This window comes from Eurosta solidaginis, chromosome 1 (assembly GCF_040869045.1).
Source record: "Eurosta solidaginis isolate ZX-2024a chromosome 1, ASM4086904v1, whole genome shotgun sequence".
Classification (NCBI taxonomy): domain Eukaryota; kingdom Metazoa; phylum Arthropoda; class Insecta; order Diptera; family Tephritidae; genus Eurosta; species Eurosta solidaginis.
Genome location: NC_090319.1, coordinates 52,228,876 through 52,251,917, shown reverse-complemented (window position 1 = coordinate 52,251,917; position 23,042 = coordinate 52,228,876). Strand labels below are relative to the sequence as shown.

At 40.7% G+C, this 23,042-nt stretch overlaps 1 protein-coding gene across 2 annotated transcripts in view; it reads right to left on the bottom strand.

Annotated features, from left to right (window-relative positions):
* Positions 1-23,042, bottom strand: part of Nlg4 (Neuroligin 4) — a 735,191-nt gene that overhangs the window by 161,383 nt on the left and 550,766 nt on the right. For both annotated transcript variants that reach the window (XM_067789474.1, XM_067789484.1), the window contains exon 11: positions 17,118-18,353. In XM_067789474.1, the coding sequence (XP_067645575.1) occupies positions 17,118-18,353 (1,236 nt within the window). The remainder of the gene's footprint in view (positions 1-17,117; positions 18,354-23,042) is intronic.

The window sequence follows — 23,042 nt, the reverse complement described above, 5'->3', positions numbered from 1 at the left end:
TCCCTTTTCCATTCCTATAACCTTTCCCTTTCCTCAGCCCTTCCCATTCGATTTCCCTTTCTCCCTCCCATCCCCCCCCCCCCCCCCCCCCCCCCCCCCCCCCCCGCCCTCTTCCATTGCCATTTCGTTATTCCAAATATGTGTGATACGCAACTCCCTGAATTCTCCAATATCTCGAGGAAAGATATTTCCTCACCAATAAATTTGTTAGCATAGGACCTTACTTGTTTTTTGGTAAATAGAAGTTGTAATATTTAAAAAACTTTTGTAATTTCGGATAGCTCTAAAATTTTTCTGACTGTTACCAAGAGGTAAGAAGATAACACATTACCCAAGCATAAAATTTCTTTATAATCATTTAAGCAATTTTCCTACAGCAGCAAGTATGAAATTTTATAAAATAAAATTAGCCCTAATTATAGTCAGGAGGCAACTCTATATATATTTTTTTTCATTTTTATTACGAGATAATTTAACATTACTTGTGGGCATGTTAAACAGTGCTAAGAAAAATTGAAACTGTTGACTTATTGGTATGAGTAAATTCATCGTTTTGGTAGTTCGTGAGTCGTTGATTAACTAACAACGATATAGGACGTATGCACGCAGAAAGTTGTTTTCTTTACATACGTATAAATATACACAGAAGAAGGAAATTGGGAAAAGGTTGTACCAGACGTGGCTTTGGTCGAGTTTGCTTATCATTAGATAGAACATCAAAGTAGTGCAGGTTCGACTCCCACTATCCGAAGGATAGGCTTATACCTGTCACCTTGTTCGTGCTGATGTCACGGTGTTTCAGTTTCCTCCAAAATATTTAATAAAAAAAAAAAACAGGTAAATAACCTTTGACAGTAATATTAGCGTTGGTTGGTTGGTTGCTGTGTTGCCCGGCTATTGAGCCTGGCCCAAGTAGCGCTCTAGGCGCCATTTTGATGCACTTCCTCCTGGAACCAATTACATTTTGGATTGATGTACCCTGCGTATAGTTTTACTCAAACCACTTGGTTAGATCAATAAACCTACTGATGTCCTTGATTCGGCAGTTTGACACCGCCCTTAAGTCCGGAAACACATAACTGCCTAGAGTTCGGGACCAAAAATTCGCAAGGGCTGGGCACTCGCAGAGAAAGTGAGTAACCGATTCTTGTGCCTATCATTGTAGGAGATACCCATTCAATTCGCGTGTGCGCTAAACGGCCAGTGCCCTGTAATAATGGCCGTGATTCTGTATATTTCCTTCCTAGACCTATTCAGTAGGTCATCGGTTCTTTCCTGGTTGTAGTCTGGCCATATAAATTTGGTGATTCTACAGGTGTCCGTAGAGTACCATATAAATTTGGTGATTCTACAGGTGTCCGTAGAGTACCAATCGCGGATTGCTATTTTCCTTAGATAGGTGAGAATGTCTCTTTGAACTGATGTGAATGGTCGATGCACCGCGACTGCTTCCGTGATGTCTAACGATGCTCCTTCCTTTGCTATTTCATCTGCTTTTTCGTTGCCGTCAAAGTTCCTGTGGCCGGGTACCCATCTGAGAGTGACAGCTGCCTGGTTGGCTGCTTCACGTAGCACCCTTTTACAGTTATCGACGGCTTTAGAGGATGTGTACGGTGATTCTAGCGCATTGAGTGCCGCTTGTCTGTCGGAGTATATATGTGCCTCACCGTCTATCCGGTTCTGCAAAAGGAAGATACGGGCCCTCTCTATTCCATGCAGCTCTGCTTGGAATATGCTGGCTGTGTTTGGAAAACGTTGGGGATTGCGAATTTAAGTTGGTTGGAGTAGATACCTGCACCGACGCCGCAGTCCATTTTGGACCCGTCAGTGTAGATTGGGGTGGCATCCTCCCTACCAAATCTGTCGTCCGCCCAATCCGTTCTAGGGGGTATCTGCACCTTGTAATTTCTGTAGAAAATCAGTATTTTTGAGAGGTAATCTGTTGTCGAATCCACATCGGTGAGCCTTGTTAGGATGTCACTGTGGCCATTACCTTTTTATTTCCAGATCTTATACTCCCTTAGTCTGATGGCTGTGCTGATCGCTGTATATCTGATTTGGAGGGCCAGTGGCAGTAGGTTAAGTATAACGTTTAGTGCATCCGTCGGGTACGATCTAAGTGCACCTGTTACCCCTGCGCATGCCGCCCTTTGTATTTTGTTTAGTTTTTTAATGTTGTATTGCTTGTTGTTCAGGGCAGGCCACCACGCTATGGCTCCGTACGCCAGGATGGGCCTTATAACCGCCGTGTAGAGCCAAAACATAAGTTTTGGCTTTAGCCCCCAATTTCTGCTGACTATTCTCTTGCACGAGTAGTATGCGATATACGCCTTCTCTACTCTTTATTCGATATTGGTTTTCCAATTTAACTTGTTGTCTATTTCGACGCCTAGGTACTTAACTCAAGTAGAGAGCGAGAGCGCCGTTCCATCTATAGAGGGTAGTCGAAAAGTTGGTATTTTTGTTCAGTTACTGAACAGTATCAGTTCTGTTTTGATAGGGTTGATGTTGAGGCCGCATGATGTTTTCCAGGTGTGCAGTCTGCTTAGCGCGCCCTGAAGGATGTAGCTTAGCGTGGAGGGAAAAGCCTCCGAGACTGCAATGACCACATCGTCTGCGTATGCTACTGCCTTAACACCATTCTTTTCGAGTTCCAGTAGTATCTCGTTCAGTGCAATGACCCAGAGTAGTGGCGAGAGGACCCCGCCCTGGGGTGTACCTCTACTCACTTTGCGTGTAATTGTCACTGAGCCCATATCCGCTTCTATGGTTCTGTTTTCCAGCATTGATTGATTCCATCCACATATGTGGTTGTCAACTCCGGCCCTTTGCAAGGCTTCCACAATTGTGCCGGTTCCGGTGTTGTTGAAGGCGACTTCTATATCTAAGAAAGCTGCTAGTGTGAATTGTTTGTAATGTAGTGATCTTTCCACAAAACCCGTTAGCTCATGGAGGGCAGTCTCCGTAGATCTACCCCTCATGTAGGCGTGCTGTGCCTTTGACAGATTTGGTCCTGATCTAATATAGATATTTAGAAGCCTCTCAAGGACCTTGAGCATGAAGGATGTGAGGCTTATTGGCCTGTAGTATTTGGCGTTTTCGTGTGTGCATCTGCTCGCTTTTGGCAGAAAGATTACTTTTGTTTTTCTCCAGCTTTGTGGAATATAGGTCAGGGCGATACTCGCTCTGTATACCGTTTCCAGCCAGAGGATCATTGGATCACCTAGTTTTTGTAGCATTACCGGGATAACGCCATCCAGACCGGGCGATTTGAATGGAGAGAAGCCATTGATAGCAAACCTGATCTTTTTGCCATCTATTATCCTGTCCAGTAAGCCCTCTGAGGGCTGAGAGTACCTGCAGAGAGATTCTTTTACTGGTGCTAGATCGCATCCAGGGAAGTGAGTATTAATGAGTATGCCCAGGGGAGTCCTCTGCTATTAGCGTAAAGCAAAACATTTTTTTTCATATCATAAAAGCTGGCAACTCTGGGAAAATCATTTTTAAGATACCAGCTTATATTGTTTTTTCCTTGTTAGCATAATGAGAAGGAGTGATCTTCTACTCAGCCGTCGAACCAATGCCTTATGACAGCTTTAGTAAAGCCAACAGCTGAGTATAAAACGTTAATTTTTCGCAAACTTGGATTACCTTATCTCTTTTTTGCTATTTTTATTGTAGTTTAGTTTCAATTTCCAATACGCAATATTTCACAGTCGAGCTATTAAGGTGGATTCAACGCGAAATTACAGTCACTACAAGTTGTAATGATTTCCACTTGTCGTTGCAAGTTTTTCTTGTGAAATATCGCCGTAAAATTCAGTATTGCGTGCCACCATTATTTGCAACACCAATACAAATGCAAACACCAATAGTCACCCACAAGGTAGGTATTTATTACAGCAGAAAAATTTTGCTTGACTTGACTTAAACTAACTTCAGTTTTACTTGTAAAAATGTTTCTGTATTGCAAAATTACTTCACCGCCTCTGCACAGTTACTCTGTGTACTGAGCGGGGAAGAAGGAGGGCGGGCGTACTTTGTCATCACCTTCGACTTATCCGCAAATGAATGTTGTTATTGCCTTTTACTGCAATGTAATGAATTTTTATGTTACAGCTGCTGGTATCGTTACGTTGGATTTAATATTGCCTTGGTAGCAGGGGTGGCAAAATCTGAGAGGAGAGAGACTTATATTACGATTGCCTGCAATAATTTCGATTTATGTGAAAATATGTCAAATAATGAGGCAGACAATTTTGTGCAATATTTTCACAATTTCTTTTTTTATTTTTTATTTTTTTTCTTTACTCACTCCATCATTAGTTGAGTATTCTGCTTGTCGCTGGCAAAAGCTCTTGGACATGCATTTGAAAATCACTTGGTCATTAAATAAACATTCGTCGGTTGAATGAAGCATAAAATGACAGACAAAAGAGAAAAGTTTGATTGAAAAGATGACTAAGCAGCAAACTATCGTGTTGGTAATGAGTAGGATATAAAACAAATTACGAAGAAAGGAAGTTGGCATGGCAGAGAATACAATATAGGGAAATTATGGGAATCTAAGTTCGGTTGATATAGACTTCAGCTGTGTGTTTCAACTGCAAATGCATACTACCGCAGCAGGAACCCGATCTGAGTCCGAAATGTGTGAAAAATATAAGCCTCAGAAATATAATATGAGCGCAATAGGAGACTCATCGAGCTTGCACTTAAAGGATGGGACAAATATGTACGATCAAATAATGAAATATACGACTCTTAAATGAGCTCACAATCAGTTTTAGATGCCTTTTATGACTGCGAATTTTTGCTGAGCCTATCAAACATTATCGGAGCGCTCATAATTTAGGAATCCGATACGAGTGAGAAATATGTGAAAAATATGATCTGATAAGAGTCTGTTATGACTCATCTATGACGAAATTGCGCCAACTATCGCGGAATCAGTCTTCCTAATATCGTATGTAAGGTCCTTTCAAGTATATTTTGCGAAAGATTGAAGCCCACCGTGAATCGGCTGATTAGACCTTATCAGCGCTGCTTCAGATCTGGCAAATCTACCATCGACAGCATTATCAAAATACGCGCGGGGTCGTCCCTCGGCAGTGTTTGGCAAGCACTCCGAGTATATTTCTGCCATGAAAAGCTCTCAGTGAACACTCATCTCCTTGCAAATGCCGTTCGGAGTCGGCATAAAACAATTTGTCCCGTCGCGCCAATTTGTAGAAAAAATCAAAATGAGCACGAAGCAGATTGGAAGAGAAGTTCGGCCCAAAATCTCTTTGGAGGTTATAGCGCCTTACATTTATTTATATTTATATGCCGCTATGTGTGAATTTAGTTTCCCCGCAGAAATTATACGGCTGTGCAAAATGACGTTGAGCAACACCATCTGCTCCGCCAGAATTGGGAAGGACCTCTCCGAACCGTTGGAAACTAAACGAGGTTTCAGACAGGGTGACCCTCTATCGTGTGCTTTCTTTAATTTGATGATGGAGAAAATTATACTTGCTGCAGAACTCAACCGCTATGGAACAATATACTATAAAATCATCCAATTACTGGCGTATTCTGATGACATTGATATCATCGGCCAGAACACTTGCGCCTGAAGTTCTACTTACTCCAAACTGGAAAAAGAAGCGGAAAAGAAGGGTTTTATGGTGAATGAGGATAAAACGAAGAACCTGTTCTCATCGAGCAGAGTCAGCGCATTTGCGCCTTGGAAAGCAAGATACTATTGGCAGCTTTGCTTTCGAAATAGTAAAAGACATCGTTTATTTGGCAACCAGCATTAACACAAGCAACAACATCAGCTCTGAAGTTCAGCACAGAATCACTCTTGCCAATAAGTGCTACTTTGGACTAGGTAGGCAATTGAAAAGTAAAGTCCTCTCTCGGAAAACGAAAATCATACTCTACAAGTCACTTATCGTACCCGGCCTGCTATATGGGGCAGAAGCATGGACCATGACAACATCAGATGAAGCGGCTCTGGAAGTGTTAAAGAGAAAAGTTCTTCGAAAGATTTATGGACCTTTACGCATTGGCGATGGCGAATACTGAAGGAGATTTAATGATGAGTTGTCCGAGTTCTACGCAGACATCAACGTAGTCCAGCGAATTAAAAGGCAGCAGCTACGCCGGCTAGGCCATGTTATGCGAATGAAAGATTACGCTCCGGCTAAGAAAATATTTGTATGGGAACGCGCCTATGAAAGCAGAGGTAGAGGACGGCCCCCACTCCACTGGAAGGACCAGGTAGAAAACGATTTAAACTCGCTTGGTGTGACCAATTGGCGCCAGGTGGTAGAGCGAAGAAGCGACTGCCACACTTTGTTGGACAGCCAGAACAGTTTAAACGGTTAAACGCCAATCAAGAAGAGAAGATGGTGAAAATTATGTGCTAAACTTTGGAATAAATGTTCATACTTTGGAAAAAATTTTATTCAATTTTAAATTTGAATCAAATTATTGTTTATAAAGTGTCTTACTGTTCACGGCTTATATAAATTGACATGAAAACTTTTTCTATCATGGACAGCATTCGTGATATGTTTTGGGTGGTGTGTCGAGCTCTCTACGCTTTTAATTTGATCTAACGTCGGTATGCCCTACTTGTATGAGTTTCCTCCAAAACCCCTGGTAATATTAATGATATGCTTTCCCATATATTAAGCCATTTGTCCAAAATCCGCCCTGAACTGGCCCATCCTTATCCTTCCTATTGGGCCCATAAATGACTCCGAAAAGAGTCATATAAGCGGCAAATTGTGAGCGTAGTTATAGTTGCAAGAAGGGAAATACACTAATTTCAAACTTTGAAACGAGCTCATAATGAATGAAAACGCCCCGTTTTCGGTATCTTTTATGCAACTTTTTTGATTACGAATGTTTGCTGGAACAGTTATTTTTTTGTACAGTTAAATGACCGTTTTCTCACGTGAACTTTAAAGTGTTTACTGCGCCTAAAAGTATGTCGCAACAACGGGCAGCAAACAAGAACTGATGCATGGCAAACATATAATTGTGTACAGAAAATCATGCCGCTGGTGGCGACCAAGCTACAATATTCACGTCAAAGGTGTCAAAAAATTAGCAGTTCACTTCTTAACTCCGTTATAACGAAGTACAGGTTAAATAAATGAGTTTCGTTGGTAGTTCATTTATAGCCGGTTTGTTAGAGAAGGTGGTTGCCTTATTAAAAGCAGCCTGATCTCTCCTCTTGACTGTCTGAGTCGCAGAGAGCATACCTTATAGGTTATTTCGTCCGCGTTCAAGCTAAGTGAGGAGTGCTCGCCGCCTTTCGTGGACTAATTTGTTCACTGGACCCCTTTTCCATTTGCCGACCGGTTTTTACTATGTTACTGTGTTATTCTTATATATGCCATATCTGCTAAACTCACCCTCAGAGTTAATATTGATTTTAAGTTTCTGTCCTAAGTTATACGATACTTTGCAGCTACGTTCTAAACATATTCAAGTTCTTTCGGATGTGCTTCTCGTTTTAAAGATATTATTGGTTTTGCCACAGTTAAATATGGTGCAGTGAGATTCAGATAACGTGCATAATATCAATTGACCTTAGGCCAACGGACCATACGGTCGTTTGACTTTGTGACCACTTTCAATTTGACTTAATGATCATTTAGGAAAATTCTGTTTGACCTTATGATCATTTCGAATATAATTTGGTTTGCCATGTATGCCGTAGCCGAACACGGTAGGTTGATATAAGGTCAACTGTCATAAAATCTATTTACCTTTTGACAACTTCCAATGACCATAAGATCGACTGACTTTGCGTCAAAATTTTAGCTGGAGTGCAAGCAGACTAGAGGCTGAATATGTCGCAGGAGAAAATTTGAAATAACAAATCGCGAAATTTCGAATTCTATGTTTTCGTTTTTTGTTTTAGAGAAACCCTTATAGGACCAAAAATAAAGAAGAAGCAGAGCCGCTTACTGTATTCGAATTTTACAACTTTCATTCCTTTATTTGACAGTTTGACAATTTGACAGCAGAAATAATAAAGCATAGCTGTAAATACACTGACTATTAACATTTTAGTACGTAGAATTGTGAAGAAAATATATGAACTTAAGGCCACATGAGACAATATTAATTGACTTTATGACAATTTCGGAAAAAATATCAAATTTTCAGAATTTTCACTGGCTTGGTGGCCATTTGAAGTGGCCACAAGGTCAATTGCCGTTATGGCCTTTGACCTTATGTCACCCCTGCGTTTAAAAAATTGAAAAATTATTCAATACTTATTGTAAAGTTCAGATTATTGATTACTCCGACTTCAAAGACTGCAATTCTGACTTTATTTTTTCCATGCTGATTGTTGAGCTAATTTAGTTTAATCTCTTCTTTGTTGGTTGTTAAGACGTATATGATTTCAACAATGTGTTATATTATAATTTCATCTGCTTTTTTAATGCACCCCAATATATGGATATATGTATGTATAATAATTCACATGTGTGAGAGTTCGACATGCAAACTCTTGCGTGAGTAAATTTAATTTTTAAAAGTGCTTGAGGAAAGTATGGAAGCAGGAAATCGGTAACGATTTTGTCGGCGTCAGCAGATTAACTTACGTGATCTGATATAAGATTTTATGCATCCACTTAAGTAAAATAAATAAATTAATAACAAGAATTAAAAAGGCATGAGTTTTAGGCCACGCTTTTGTAAATTGGCAGCTCGAAAACCAAATATACCAAATAAAGTTACTTACTGCCCAAAAGTTGCTGATGCCAATGAGTTTCGTTGAATTTTGAACTAGGAACTTTTGGAACGTAGCCAAAGCACTGCACTTTCGACTGCATCTGAGCTATGCTGCTATACAGGGCTGCCACTCACATTTTTTTTTTCGTACCAAAAAACGTATCAAAAGGCTTTTGAGCGTACCAAAAAAATGTTTTCCTAGTAATAAAAGACAAATGTATTGACTTCCTTTATATTATCTCGGTTGAATGTTTGTCCGCTTTTCATACAAATCTTGCAATCGACTTTTAAGTAACTTTTCATTGAGCTAAAAATGTGAAAGTTTACACATAGGTTAGAACACTGCGACAATGCAACAGAAGAAAAAAATCTGTTAGGTGGCACACGGATCGAAATAATTAGATAAAAATTTGAAAATTTTCAAACCAGCTTTTAAGTAACTTATCGATGAGCGAGGGACTTGAAATTTCAAACTTAATTCTCTGAGTTTGATGACAACCGATGATACGATACAAAGAGATTCGCTAGCGGGCGCACGCATGAGATATTTAGATAAAATCGTACGAAACGGAGGGAATGTCGGGATTGAGGTTTATGTAAGTTCTCATTGAACTTCAACTGTAAAACTTCACAGATAGGATAAGACGCCGAGAAAAATTAAGATAAGAATTTGGAAATTTGGTGTTTTGAGATCGATTTTAATGTAACTTATCATTGAGCTACAAACCAAACATGAAACCTCAGATATAGGTTAAGACACCATAAGAAAGGAGCAAAAGGAGAAATAAATTCCATTAGGCTGCGCACGGATCGACAAATTTATATAATAATTTGGAAATTTGAAACCGGGTTTTAAGTAATTTATCGATGAGCTAGAGGCTAAAAATTTTGAGCTTAATTCAGAGGTCGATGACAGCCGATGACACAATACAAAAAGTTTCGCTAGGGGCGCACGGACTGAGATATTTAGAAAAATCAAACGGAACGGAGGGAATTGTAGGATTGATTTTTATGTAAGTTGTAATTGAGCTACAAGAGTAAAACTTGACAGATAGGTTAAGACGCCAAAAAAATGTAAGAAAAGGAGAAAATAAAAATAAAATAAAAAAATTTTAAGCACTTCCTTTATATAAATGGACAAAAATCAGCCAAAAATGTCTCCTTATATAAAGAAATATTCTTGCTAAACTTTGATTTTTAAATTTTGACATAGGAATTGCAAAAATATTTATGAGAAGTAAAAATATAGAGGTGTCGCGCAATTGGTTGACTAATAATATCTCCTTTCCTACGAACTTTCCAATCTAAGTAATGTACGCTCCACTTCTATATTTTTATTTCTCATAAATATTTTTGCAATTTCTATGTCAAAATTTAAAAATCAAAGTTTAGCAAGAATATGTCTTTATATAAGGAGACATTTTTGGCTGATTTTTGTCCATTTATATAAAGAAAATGCTTAAAATTGTTTTACTTTATTTTTGTTTTATCATTTATTATTTTCAGTAAAGAAACAAAACATATACAAGTTAAATTAACTTCATTAAATATATGTATATATAATTTAGCATATTAAATCTTGAAATGCAAAAATTAAAAGGAACTAAAATTTCAATACTGAGTTCAAAAATGAACATTTTCTTACATATATCAGATATTTTCATATTTTTTCTTGTAGCATGAACTAACTATTTTATATGTTTATAGTCGCATTCAGCAGCCCGTACATAATGCGTTTCATTTCTAACTAACTCCTTACAAACCATAATGTTATGGATGGTCTTAACTCCTTAACTATTACTAAGCTTTGTTTTTATAAGGTTAAGCGATGAAAACTTTCTTTCTCAGCTGCAGACCTATGCGGCAAAGATAACAAATCAAAAATAAACCTAGTCAATACCGGGAACTTTAGCTCTCCCAATCCATTTTTAAAGCTCCCTACCCTTTGCCAAAAAGAATTAATATCCAAATCGCTTTTCAAATTATGGTCACTTAACTTAAGCAAAGTCAATTGGCTAATGATTTTATGATCGTCATCACTTAAATGTTGAAATTTTAAAATTATATCAAATATACAGCTATCAGCATCAGACAAAACTTCTGGAGGTATTATAATTTTTAATAATTCAAGATCTTTTCGATTAAAATCAAGCCGCAATTTGATTTGATCCATTAGCTCAACATAAAATCGCTTTCTAGGAAAAAGTACCAAAATCAAAAACAACGTACCAACGTACCGAATCGTTTTTAAAGTAACAGTTTTGGTACGAAAGTACCAATTCCGGCAGCCCTGCTACTGTATGATGAAGAATCAATACAACCAATTTTTGCTTTATAAAAATTCACGCTTACATATACACAAGCAAGCGCACGCATAGAATATGCGCATATGTGTAAGTTGATTTAATGCTTTCGCAAATATTTGATTATAATTCGAAAGTTTCCTACCAAACGCAGATACTTGAGGAGTAACAGCAAGAAGTTGATTGCTTTCAGTTTCAATTTAAAGGAAATTTTAAATAATTTAAGGAAAAATGAATATTGCATAAGGAAATCGTAAATTCTGAGATGATTCAGTTCAAATATGCGTGCACTTTGCTTTCAACGCCAAGGATACTTCACAATCGCTGAGGCAAAAAGGTGAGATTGGTTTCGACTTGTATACTCATGAGTAGGTAAAGGCAATTACTTAAGTAAAAACGAAGGTTTTTGTGTGGAATAAAGAAAGAGGAAATGAAAGGAACAATTAACATATTAGATAATGTATTAAAATTTTCTTTAGAGATCTAGTAAGTTATTAAGATGTTTAAAGACTTAAAAGCTTGGGAGTAAACGTTATCTTTGCAGCTTAACAAGTCTTTCTGAAGAACTTTTTCAAAGGATTTGAAAGTTCCACGTAAGGTCGGTCCCAACTTAATTTTGTAAACAAAAATAGCCACCGTGGTATGCCTTGATTGGTGTTTCGAGCCCTCTGTGCCTTTCTTTAGATCTGGGATAGTGGGAGTCTGATGGGACTCGTACTTAGGCTCATGTAATGTATGAAACAAGAATCATATCGGACTAGCATTGCAAGAAGGGAAATAAACTCATTTCGAGCTCTTAAATGAGCTCATAATAAATGCAAACGTTCCAATTTAGTCATCGGTCGGTCCTAACTTATTATAACGTATCGATGTCTACCTCACTAAACCATGCAGCTTTCGATGGTTCGAGGACCTAGGCGAGGCGAGTGATCTAAGGCCCCCCTCTGCGCCAGAAGGCATCATAATAAGGTGGTGTGATGTTGGTGACAAACAATTGCCCAAATACACGGTGCTATAAGCAAATCTTTTGCAGTCGCGGGTTGCAATTGACTATATTTGAATTATAATCGGAAGAGTGATGGATGTTGCATAATGGAACACTTGGAAGCTTTGGTGGGGTAAATTGCCACGTTATCCAAATGCTCTCTGGATAAAAAGGACATAATGAAAAAGGCCGAAGGTTGTAAGTGTTTTTACGGTGATGCGGACGAGGCCGATGCTGTAAACTCCTTCCTCAGATGTCCGCGATGGAGCCGGAACCTAAAAATGCTCGACCCAGGAGTCGGATAAATTACTGTCAAAAATGTTACAGACAAAATTTTGATCATCAGCGCCTTTTTAGAAACCACGCCCAGAACAAAAAAAAAAAAAAAACCGAACATAACGAGAACTGGACCTGAAATAAAGTGGTGTCGGCGACAGTTGTGGTTTTTAGCTCACGGACGCATAGATGTAATTATGGTTTGAAAGGCATTTCCCATCGCAACATGCAAAAGAAAAACCCCTTGTGGAACGGAGATGTAACGGTGGACGTACCACCGGTATTGCTGTATTGGGTAGATATTTTTCGTCATATTTAATTAAAAAGGCCGCTGAGCCAGGCCGGAGATTTCGGTGTAACCAAGATTATTAACTCAAAAACTTTCGAGGATAAGGGAAGTGAACGAGAATGGCACCGGAAAAAATGAAAGTTTTATTAGTGATACGTTGCAACTTACTGAAAATCGAGTCAAGCTCCGTGATTGAGCGATCTTCCTCTGGATAAAGAAAACTAAATAATAATGATCTAGACCGGAGCTCTGCATTCCATAGCACAATCGTGCTTTCGTTGCGTATGCAAACGTGTAATCATTTTTTTGGCGAACCATGACTTAGACGGAAAGAAGAACCGAACAACAACACCGCGCAGCATTAAGAATTGTCCACAGGGGTCAACCAAATCAACGGCGAGATCTAGCACTTCTAATGTACATTTGACACAGTGGAAGCAGGCCAAAAGACAGTTCGCTGACAAAAATTAGCTGCGAGCAATCCTAGACTCCGTATTAAAGCGGCATAAGGGTGCGGCGAAGACTTATACTTCTAAATAGGCAAACCGAAAGACCAAATCGCAATACCGAGGAGCCGGAAAGCTGCAAATCAGAAAGAGGAGAGAGATCATGATAAATGGCGAAAAAGAGCTGAAGTGACTGACAAGCTAACGAGAGGTGAACTAAGTGACTGACCAATCAAAGACTGTTAGCAAAGTCCCTTGTATAGCCATCTACCGGAAGAAATTAACTCAACGATACAATAGACATGCAATGCGGGAAAGTGTCGTCTAACAAACTCCTTCTCTTTCTTGAGGGGTGCATTTGATAAGGCTTTAATGGAGATACAATGACTTCCATTTAGAAGAGAAGTACCAGAAATTAGCTACGGGGACGCGGGGAAATTAGCTACGGGGATTGCGCGAAGAGAAAAGCCATGGTGTGAGCTGCATTCATGGTAATTGCAGCACTTAAGGCCAAGTAATACCCATTGGGAAGGTAAAAAGGCAGGCTCTTATCCGGGAAACCCGCTACATATTTCAAAACATGAAAACTCACCAGAGTGGCTTCTAAATTTTTTAAAATTGCTCGTCGTAGGTGCGGATACATTGTGACCCTATTTGGTTAGCTACTTCAGCCTTCCCTGTATGTGACTAATGTGGGTAGTGTTCATACATAGGTTCGGCCAATATCAAGTTAAAAAAGGTTACCCGAAGTAATGCTAAATGCGTTCCCAAGAACCGGAAATTGCGCGAAGTGCGGAAGATAGCGTTTTAAGCGGTAGCCCTCCATGGGAGGGACGTCTAGAATTGGACTAGGTGATCCTCGAAATGAGTCTTGAAATATCCCAGTTAGTGCATTATAAATGTTCCCCATCCACGAATTTAAAAATATCTTATTAATATTACAGCGAGCTCTGAACACAAACTAAAGTTCCTTTAGAAGACAGTCTTCTCAAACCAATCAAATATAATTTTAAGCACTCTAAAACATAATCCCAACAATTTTCCGGAAACAATCCAGAAGTTATAACGAAATAGAAAAGTCCTAGAAAGCTCCTACTATTTGCCAAGAGGAAGGAGTTATTTTATAGCATAGGTCCTGGTTTTTGATAGGGTTTTTCCACTTGGTCGTTAAAACAAACTTCTGGTAACAAACACTACGGACTCATTCAGTCTATGTGAGGTCCTTATGGACCGGCCAGTTCAACCTAACCTAACCTAAGCCGGAGATTGCACAATATTGTACCGAAATGTTCCCAAATTGCAGTGACATTATCGCAAGAGTAATCACGAAAATAATCCAAATTTATCACGAAATACTCCGAAAGTGGTCTTAAGACCAATTGCAATTGTTGGTCTCGAAATAATACGGAGGCAGTACCGAAATTATCTTCAAATTGTCTCTCACTTGTCCTGAAATTATTCTAAAATTGTAATAGCGTTTTTAAAAAGTAAGGGAGTTGATCATGATATGAAGGCGCAGGGGATACGGAGGTATCGATGAAGTGGTTGCACCAATTTTTCTCCCATAGTCTCAAAAGAACTAAATGGGGTGTGCATAAGCCGGGCAGAAAAGGCTCAATTTCTAGGACAAAAAGCTGAACTGAAGGACAACGTCATTCAGCGACAAAATAAAGCTTACATTGCATTATGTATATTAGGATGGGTCAAATTTATTGTTGAAAAGGCACATCCAGTTTCTGAATCTATGTGTCATACTGAGTAATATTGCCTATGGGACCATAGGTCTGAAATTAATTTCGAGCCTCCCTAATTTTGTTAGAAAATATTTTTTTTTTAGAAATTTTTTTTAATATTTTTGTTAGAAAATATTTTGGGCTATTTAAAAATTGAATTTGCAATGTGGAAAAGTAAAATATTCGTCGATATAGGGCGCTTTCCTACTATTTTTCGCATTTTATCGCTTCTTTTTGGGGAAAATCGACGAATTTGTTGCAAAAATCGACGAATATTTTACTTTTCCATATTGCGAATTCAATTTTGAAATAGCCCAAAATATTTTGTAACAAAAATAATAATAAAAATTTCTAAAAAAAAATATTTTCTAACAAAATTGGGGAGGCTCGAAATTCATTTCAGACCTATGGTCCCATGGTCAATATTACTCAGTATGACCCATAGATTCAGAAACTGGATGTGCACCTGAAGTTTTTTCCCCCATACAATTCGACCCGCCCTAATGTACATGTAAAAGAGCCATTGGCAAAAAAAGGAAATGAATTTATACCGCGATTATCCGACCCAGCCGTATGGTGGCCAGCCTTGAGTAAGGCGTCAAACCTTAACTTGTTGGGTAGAGTCCACAGATCCAGCATGATCAGCATAAGCGTTGCTCTAAGAACAACGCCTAGCGAAGCTCTTCAGGTCATTCTTGACATCATTCCATTGGAATTAGCTGGTTATCGAGCGGCGGTAACTTCAGCCCTGCGTCTAAGGGAGTTGTCGTGTTGGAACAAAAAGACCACAGGACAGTCTAGTATAATAAACAAACACAGTTTTCTTCCTCCTAGCACGGATCGCTGTGCGACCACAATAGTTGCGGAAACCAACTTTAAGATAAACATTCCCAGTAGGGATGACTGGACGGAGTCAAATAGATGATTTGTTATTAACAGCAGCATTTCTATATACATGGACGGCTCTAAGTTAAACTGTAGAGTTGGAGGTGGGGTATTCTTAAGGGACCTTGACCTCCAGCTCTCCTTCAGACTATCCAACCCCTGCAGTGTATTCCAGGCAGAAGTTTCAGCTATCATGGAAGTCGCAGCTAGGATAGGGACACACAATGTCGGCAAATAAATTTTTATTTTCAGCGACAGCCAGGCTGCCATAAAAGCCAAGATACTCCCACACGTTCAATTCTGAGCTGGCACTAAACTGTCGCCGATCTCTTCAAGAGATGGCCCAACAGAACCATGTACACGCCACATGGGTCCCTGGACATAGGGACATCGAGAGAAACTGCATTGCGGATGAACTCGTTAGGCTGGGTACAACCAGGCAGATTCTTCCCGACCAAGAAGGCTTAGGTATGGCCCTGGCCACATGCAGGCTAATGCTAAAAGAACACATCCACCGTCAAGCCGACGAAAGATGGCTACAAACTCACGGGTGTCGATATCGAAAGAAACCTCCCTTGTGGGAATACTAACTGGTCATTAAAGGTAGGCATGAATAAAGGTTAAGCGCGCCTTATCGTCGATGCTGCAGGAGTTTTAAATAGAATGAGGAGGAGGAAACCGTGGTTAACCACATCAGCAACTGCCTGGCACTAAGCAGAGCATGGCAGCGCTGTCTGGGTGCTACACTTCTAGATAATCTGAGCCAGGTTGTGGAGTATGACGTCAAGGGCCTTTATCAGGTCCTCAAAATGACTCGAAGAGGTAACGTAATGGTGTATTTTCGTGGTATCACAATGAACCTAATACCACTGATCTAAGTGTGCCCTTGGGCAGTCACGCCAACCTAACCTAGTCTCCAAAAGATCCCGAAATAGTTCCTGGATAGTTCCGATATGCGCCCGAAATAAAATCTGACCCTGCTCTTCAGGACCTCAAGTAGTCCTGAAGTAAATGATTTTGAAGCTGATCAATATCTATAAATTGATAAGCATACTTTTCTGTATATACATCCAAAGGAGGGAGGAGTGGGGTCCCTATATGTATCTCATTCAGGCGCTTCTCAATCTATGTACAAATTTCATTCAAACCTATTCAGTTGTTATGAAGTAGTTGAGTTTAAAAAAAAAACATGTGTACATCTAGATATGCCCATAAGCATGCAAAATTCTACATTGTGGTATAGTATAAATATGCGCAATGAGCTACCCAATACTTCGACAAATTAATGTTTTGCTGAAATTTCTAAAGCTCAATAAACCCGCTTAGATTGGAACACTGACTCATTTCCATGCATTACACACCCACAACAAAGTTCCATTTCCCTTTCACTCCTTTTTCTAAACTCACCTCCGCCCCAATAATTCTAGCATATCACGTGCTTATGTAAAAACTTACCTGACACAGCACTTTGTCGTGTCGCTGGGGTAGACAAATTCCTGGGCAAAGTCATGCAATCGCCCATAGCGACACCTGTGCTACTGGTTAATAATAAATTGCCTCGTGAGTCAAGTAGAGTTGCAGTTATACCCCCAACGCCACCACTGCTGCTTACACCTGCACTGTTGTGGACACCGCCACCACCACCTGGATTTCGTCCATAGTTTATTGAGCCTGTGTGATGTAATGCACCGGCTTTGGGCAATGTCATCATACCAGGATTATAGGTTAGATTGCTGGTCATGTTGATATTATTTGTAGCGCTATTGCTGCTACCACCACCACCACCAACATTCGTTACAGCGCGACCAAGGGTTTGTGAATTTATGCCTTTGATTTGCATATGCTCACGCTGTTGCTGTTGTTGTTGCTGCTGCTGTTGTTGTTGCTGCTGTTGTTGCATATGTTGTTGTTGCTTAGTTGACGTGCTATAAGTCACGTTGCAGCCAAGTCCAGCAGCTATGTCTGGTGAGCCGCTGACCATAATTGTACTGCCTTGTTGTTGTTGCTGCTGCTGCTGCACGTGTTGTTGCTGATGCTGATGCTGCTGTTGCTGTTGTTTGTTAGTTGAAGATATGCCACAGAGGTCAATACTACTGCCACCAACACTTTGCTGTTGCTGTTGGTGCTGTTGTTGTAGTTGATGTTGCTGTTGTTGTTGTGCCATTGCGGCACCAAGTTGCATGCCACTATTTGAACAAATATGCGGCGGTGGTGGCTTCACATCTGCAGCATTGGCTGCTGCCGCTGCTGCAGCCAACAACAAAGCACCCTGATCTCCGCCATGACTTTCAACATCAACAATTACGTTGGCGCTTTGCGAATGTCCCATATGGTAGTGGGCATGTTTAATGGGGTCAGGTGGATAGGGCACTTGTTGATGCATGCTACGTTGTTGATATTGTTTCTGCAGTGTCTTTACCTCTAATCGGGTCTTGTCGCGCTGATAGTAAACACCAGCAAATATAAGCACATTGAGTATTAGTAGACTGCAGCCGATGGCGATTGTGACGCTGAGTGCTGTAGAGTATGCCGCATAGCCAGCTGCCTCGAATCCGGACGATAGCGAGTCGGTTGAAGAGTTGGCCAATGTATTGGGAGCGAATGCACCGCTTGTAGCTGCACCAGCACCAGGTGTGTAATTTCCACCCACAGGAATGCATGTGGTGAACATATTCGGCTCGACGGTGCTCACTGCAAGGATAAAGAAGGAAATTCAATATTAAAGTAAATGCCGATGAAATGAAATGTTTGTATGTACGTTTCATGGTTGGGCACAGTGCAATAAAACTCTTTTTCCATATTTAGTGGTAGTTTAAAGATTACGTTCAGGATTATTCCAGGTGTCTTTTAGGATAGTTTTTTAATTCGGATTTGTTATTCGGAGTTATTTTCTAGATTATTTCGGTGCAATCTTGACACTGTTTCTAGATTACTTCATAGCTGTTGTAGAAGCTATTCGGGATTATTTCAGAGCATTCTTGATATTATTCTGGGCCACTTAAGGATTATTTCGTAAGTAACTGTGCTCCTGAGTAGGCACTTTCCGGGCGCTAGTTGTGAAGTAATGAACTGGAGGGAGACTCACACTGATGAGCCGTATGAGGGGAAGTTCATTACTATGGCTAAAATTAAATGGGCGTTAATGTCGTTCAAGCCCTTCAAAGCACCAGGGTCGGATGGATTGGCCCCGGTACAACTCCAGCAAACAACTGAGCTGAGGTCTTTGTGATTGTATAACATCTTCAAATGAGTTTGTGCTCTTAACTATATTCCACGGGGTTGGAACGGCTCAATGGTCACCTTTATACCAAAGCTGGAAGGACTGGTCACGCGACCCCTAAAGACTTCAGACCGATATATCTGACATCCTTTCAGTTGAAGACGCTCGAGAGGTTAATGGACTCCGCATTAAGGGAGTCCTTGGTGGGAAAGTTATCGACATCCCAGCATGCGTATATGAAAGGTAAGTCCACGGAGACGGCCTTGCATGCAGTTGTCTCCCAGATTGAGAAATCCTTGACGTTCAAGGAATTCACACTTATAGCTTTCCTCGAAATTGAGGGAGTTTTCAACAACGTTACACCCTCTGCGATAACTGATGCACTAATCGGCTTGGGGCCGATTCGGGGCTAGTGAAACTTTTTCAGCAGTTACTGATGCGAAGAAAGGTTCACGCCGACCTTAGCTGGTTCAACTGAGGTCAAATACATACGGTGATGCACCCCGCAGGGGGGGGACTTTATGAACTTCTATGGGTTGCCACATTTAATGAGCCATTGGTTCTTCTTGAGATGGACGGATACGGCAAGGTAATCGCATATGCAGATGACCTTGCGCTGTTAGTTAGCGGGAAGTTTCCGCAGACACTATGCGATATAATGCAAACAAAGCTGAGACTGGTAGAGAACTGGACCAGGAGTAAAGGTCTATCGGTCAATTCAGCCAAAACTGAACTGGTTCTGTTCACCAGGAAATATAAGATACCTGCGTTGCAGCTGTCGGTGCTAGCGGGTAGGAACCTGCTGCTGAGGGACTCTGCGAAATACCTAGGAGTAATTTTGCATAGGAAACTATCCTGGAGGGAAAACGCTCAGGAGCGTGGGAAAAAAAAAACGGCGGCACTGTACAGCTGTAGGGGAGCTGTTGCGCGAAGATGGGGATTATCACCGGATATTACCCTGTGGCTCTACACCGCTGTGGTTAGACTAATTCTTTATACGGGACAGTGGTCTAGTGGACGAGCTTAGATACTAAATCAAACCTACGGTTATTACAGAAGGTACAAAGAAGTGCTTTGATCTGCGTAGGGGGTGCCCTGCGCACTACCCCTGCGGAGACGCTGGACACCATTTTTAATGTGTTGCCAATATATTTAATGGCCAAGCAATGTGCGGGCTTTTCTGCTCTGCGGCTGCGAGAGTTATCCGGTTGGAGAGGAAATGCGGATGGCCATGCAGCTATCCTTAAGTATCTGGATTCGCCTTCGTCGGGCTATTGCGCTCCGATTGTATTTTTCAATATAAAGTACGAGGTTATTATCCCGGATAGGAATTATTGGTTGAAGGAGCGCCGGACCTGAGCGATAGGCTGCAAACTGGATTATAAGGTGGGTAGCGGTGTCTTTGCACCTCAACTAGGGTGGAATCTATCACTTAGCCTACCCGATCATTGCAGCGTCTTTCAGGCGGAGGTGGCTGCTACAGATGAGGCCGCTGATCACCTGGGAAAGGCTGCTCACGGCTATAATCAAATTTGTATTTACTCTGACAGCCAGGCTGCACTAAATGCACTTCGATCGGTCACATGTAAGTCCAGGACAGTAGAGAAATGCCGCAAATCCCTTAACGAGATCGCTGAGCAAACTTCCATCAGTCTAGTATGCGTGCCTGAGCACTCGATTATACCGGGTAATGAGATGGCTGACGAACTTGCAAGAGGGGCAAATTCGTTCCGCTTTCGTCGTCCTGGAAGAGATTGAGCATGCCGCTCGCTACCTGTAAGATCATTTTGAAAGGGATTTTCCTTAGGGAAGCGGGTGTGAGATGGAGCAATCTTGAAACCTGCTACCACTCCAAGCTCGTGTGGCCTGAATGGGAAGCGAGGCGCACAAAAAGTCTCCTTCTTCTTGGTAGAGAGGACATATCTCTGGTGGTTGAACTTATAACCGGCCACATGGCAATCGGGAAGCACGCAGTAGCTGCAAAGATGAAGAATAGATAGAAACAGTAAAACATTTTCTGTGCGATTGTCCCGCGCTTTGGCACAAGAGGAAGAAATTTCTGGGATCATCCTTCTTTCACGATCTTTGTGATTGGGCTAACTTGGAACCTAAGAAATTCCTGACGTTTGCTGTATCGAGCTGTTGGTTTGAGTAGGGAAGAGATGCACGTGGTATCACAATGGATCCTTTTTGGGCCTAGCACTGGTGCTCGCACCGGTGGTCACTCTAACCTAACCTAACCTAACTGTGCTCAAGCAGCGAAAGAGCCTCTCTCCTTTGAAAAAAAGGCGTGAGTACGAATTACTCTGGAAGTTCGATGTTTGAACGAACAGGTGTACGTCTAGAAACTTGAGCTCTCTCTGGGCTTTAAATTAGAAAGTGGCAACTTTAGCAGATAATAATTTCTGTTTTTTGAGAGGGCTTCGCCTTCTCCTTAAGAGTAACAACCAATACCGACCAACCATTGCTTTGTTACAGGCTTATTATTTATAGCGATTTGTTATCATCGCGCTATCGGTTCGTTATCGGCTTTCGATTTCCGAGTCGTCAATTTCTTATTAGTTTCTTATCGGCTTGTTATCGGCACGGGTTACAGTTGTTTCATCGATTTTATATTGAAATTTCATCGGCATCTGTTTCATTACAAACGTGTCATCGATAGCACGCCGATGACAGCTTGGTAGTACTTCGAACAAAAATCCTAAACCTTTCGATATCAACTCGATTGCTTTTAGATAACAAATCGATAGCAGGGCGAAAAAAACTTGGTAACATACCAATAAAAAATCGACATCTTTTCGTTTATAAATCGATAGCCTTCTCAGAGATTTTTCGATAAGTGTTCGTTAACAACTCGATAGGTCTGATAGCAAAATGTTAACAATCTGAAAACAAGTGTATAACTTTTCGATAATAAAACGTTACATTTTCAATAACATACCGATACGTTTTCTATCCAATTTGGTCGGCAAGAGTTTTTGTTTGCCAAATTGGCCTGAACATCTCACATATGGCAAATCTTTGTATCTCCATCTAGAATTTGCTTTCTTAGTGAAATCATTATCCAGTTTGTACTTGCCGCTGTGTTCAGTGGCATCCCTTATTAGGCAGTAGGTGAAAAATTCTCAACTACGTGAACGCGGTATTCTGGGTCCCACAGCGCCAAAGTTCCCTTCCGAAGTAGAGGTTGGAGTCACCTAGAAGAATTCAAAGTCGTTTCATTTTGAAAAGCGCCCATCAGTATCTGCAAAAATTTTGCGGAGCATCTTTTTTTTGCGCTTTTTGAAAAGGGCTGAGCCCGTCATATAACACCTACATTGGATTTATAACATTGCCGATTCTGTAACTGGTTGATAGCGTGAGCAAAATGATAGCGATCCGTGCAGCAATTAGGTGAAGAAACGCTTGATAAAAGCGTGTAAATCACATTTGGTCTAAACAATTGGCATTGTCTGTGGTCGCTTCTCATTCTGATGTTAGACTTCATTTCCAGGTGGCCTAACTAATGTGAGCTTATATTCGCCCTATTCCTATATTACCACTTAATTCATCCAAGAGAGCAACCAGGGAGGGAAATTATTGCGGGGGAAGGCGGAGAGGAGTCTTGTGAACTTGTTCAGGGATTTTATTATTATTATTATTAATATTATTATTTGGCGTGGAAGCACTGCGACCTTTGTGTAGATCTATTGTGCACGACCTTTCAGCCTAAGTTTGTATGTGGAGGCTTTTGATGTATCTCAGTACCACTTCAGGCTTTTTATTCCATATCACATATGGATTAAGAGTAACACCATCTAGATGGGAGAGTCTCAGCCTTGCCGGAGCGACGCATTCGCAGAGAATGTGAAAAGGCCTTCATCCTCCAGCTCACAGAAACGAAAAATTGGAATAACGGATAGATTTAACTGACTTAGGTGATATCGTAGACCACTGTGTCCCGTATAGTACCCAGTGAGAGTTCAGAGTTCATCCCAACAGTTTGGACTGTCTTTGCCCTGGACAGTCAATCCAGTGACGTGTGAATTGCTTTGTTTCCCAGTTACTTATGGTTTGCCTGATGTGTGGTTTTGTTAGTCCACAAAATAGTTCTGGACCATAGAATGCTGCTGTAGCACCTTGGTTTGCTCGGTAATCTGCATGTTCATTACTTTCATGTC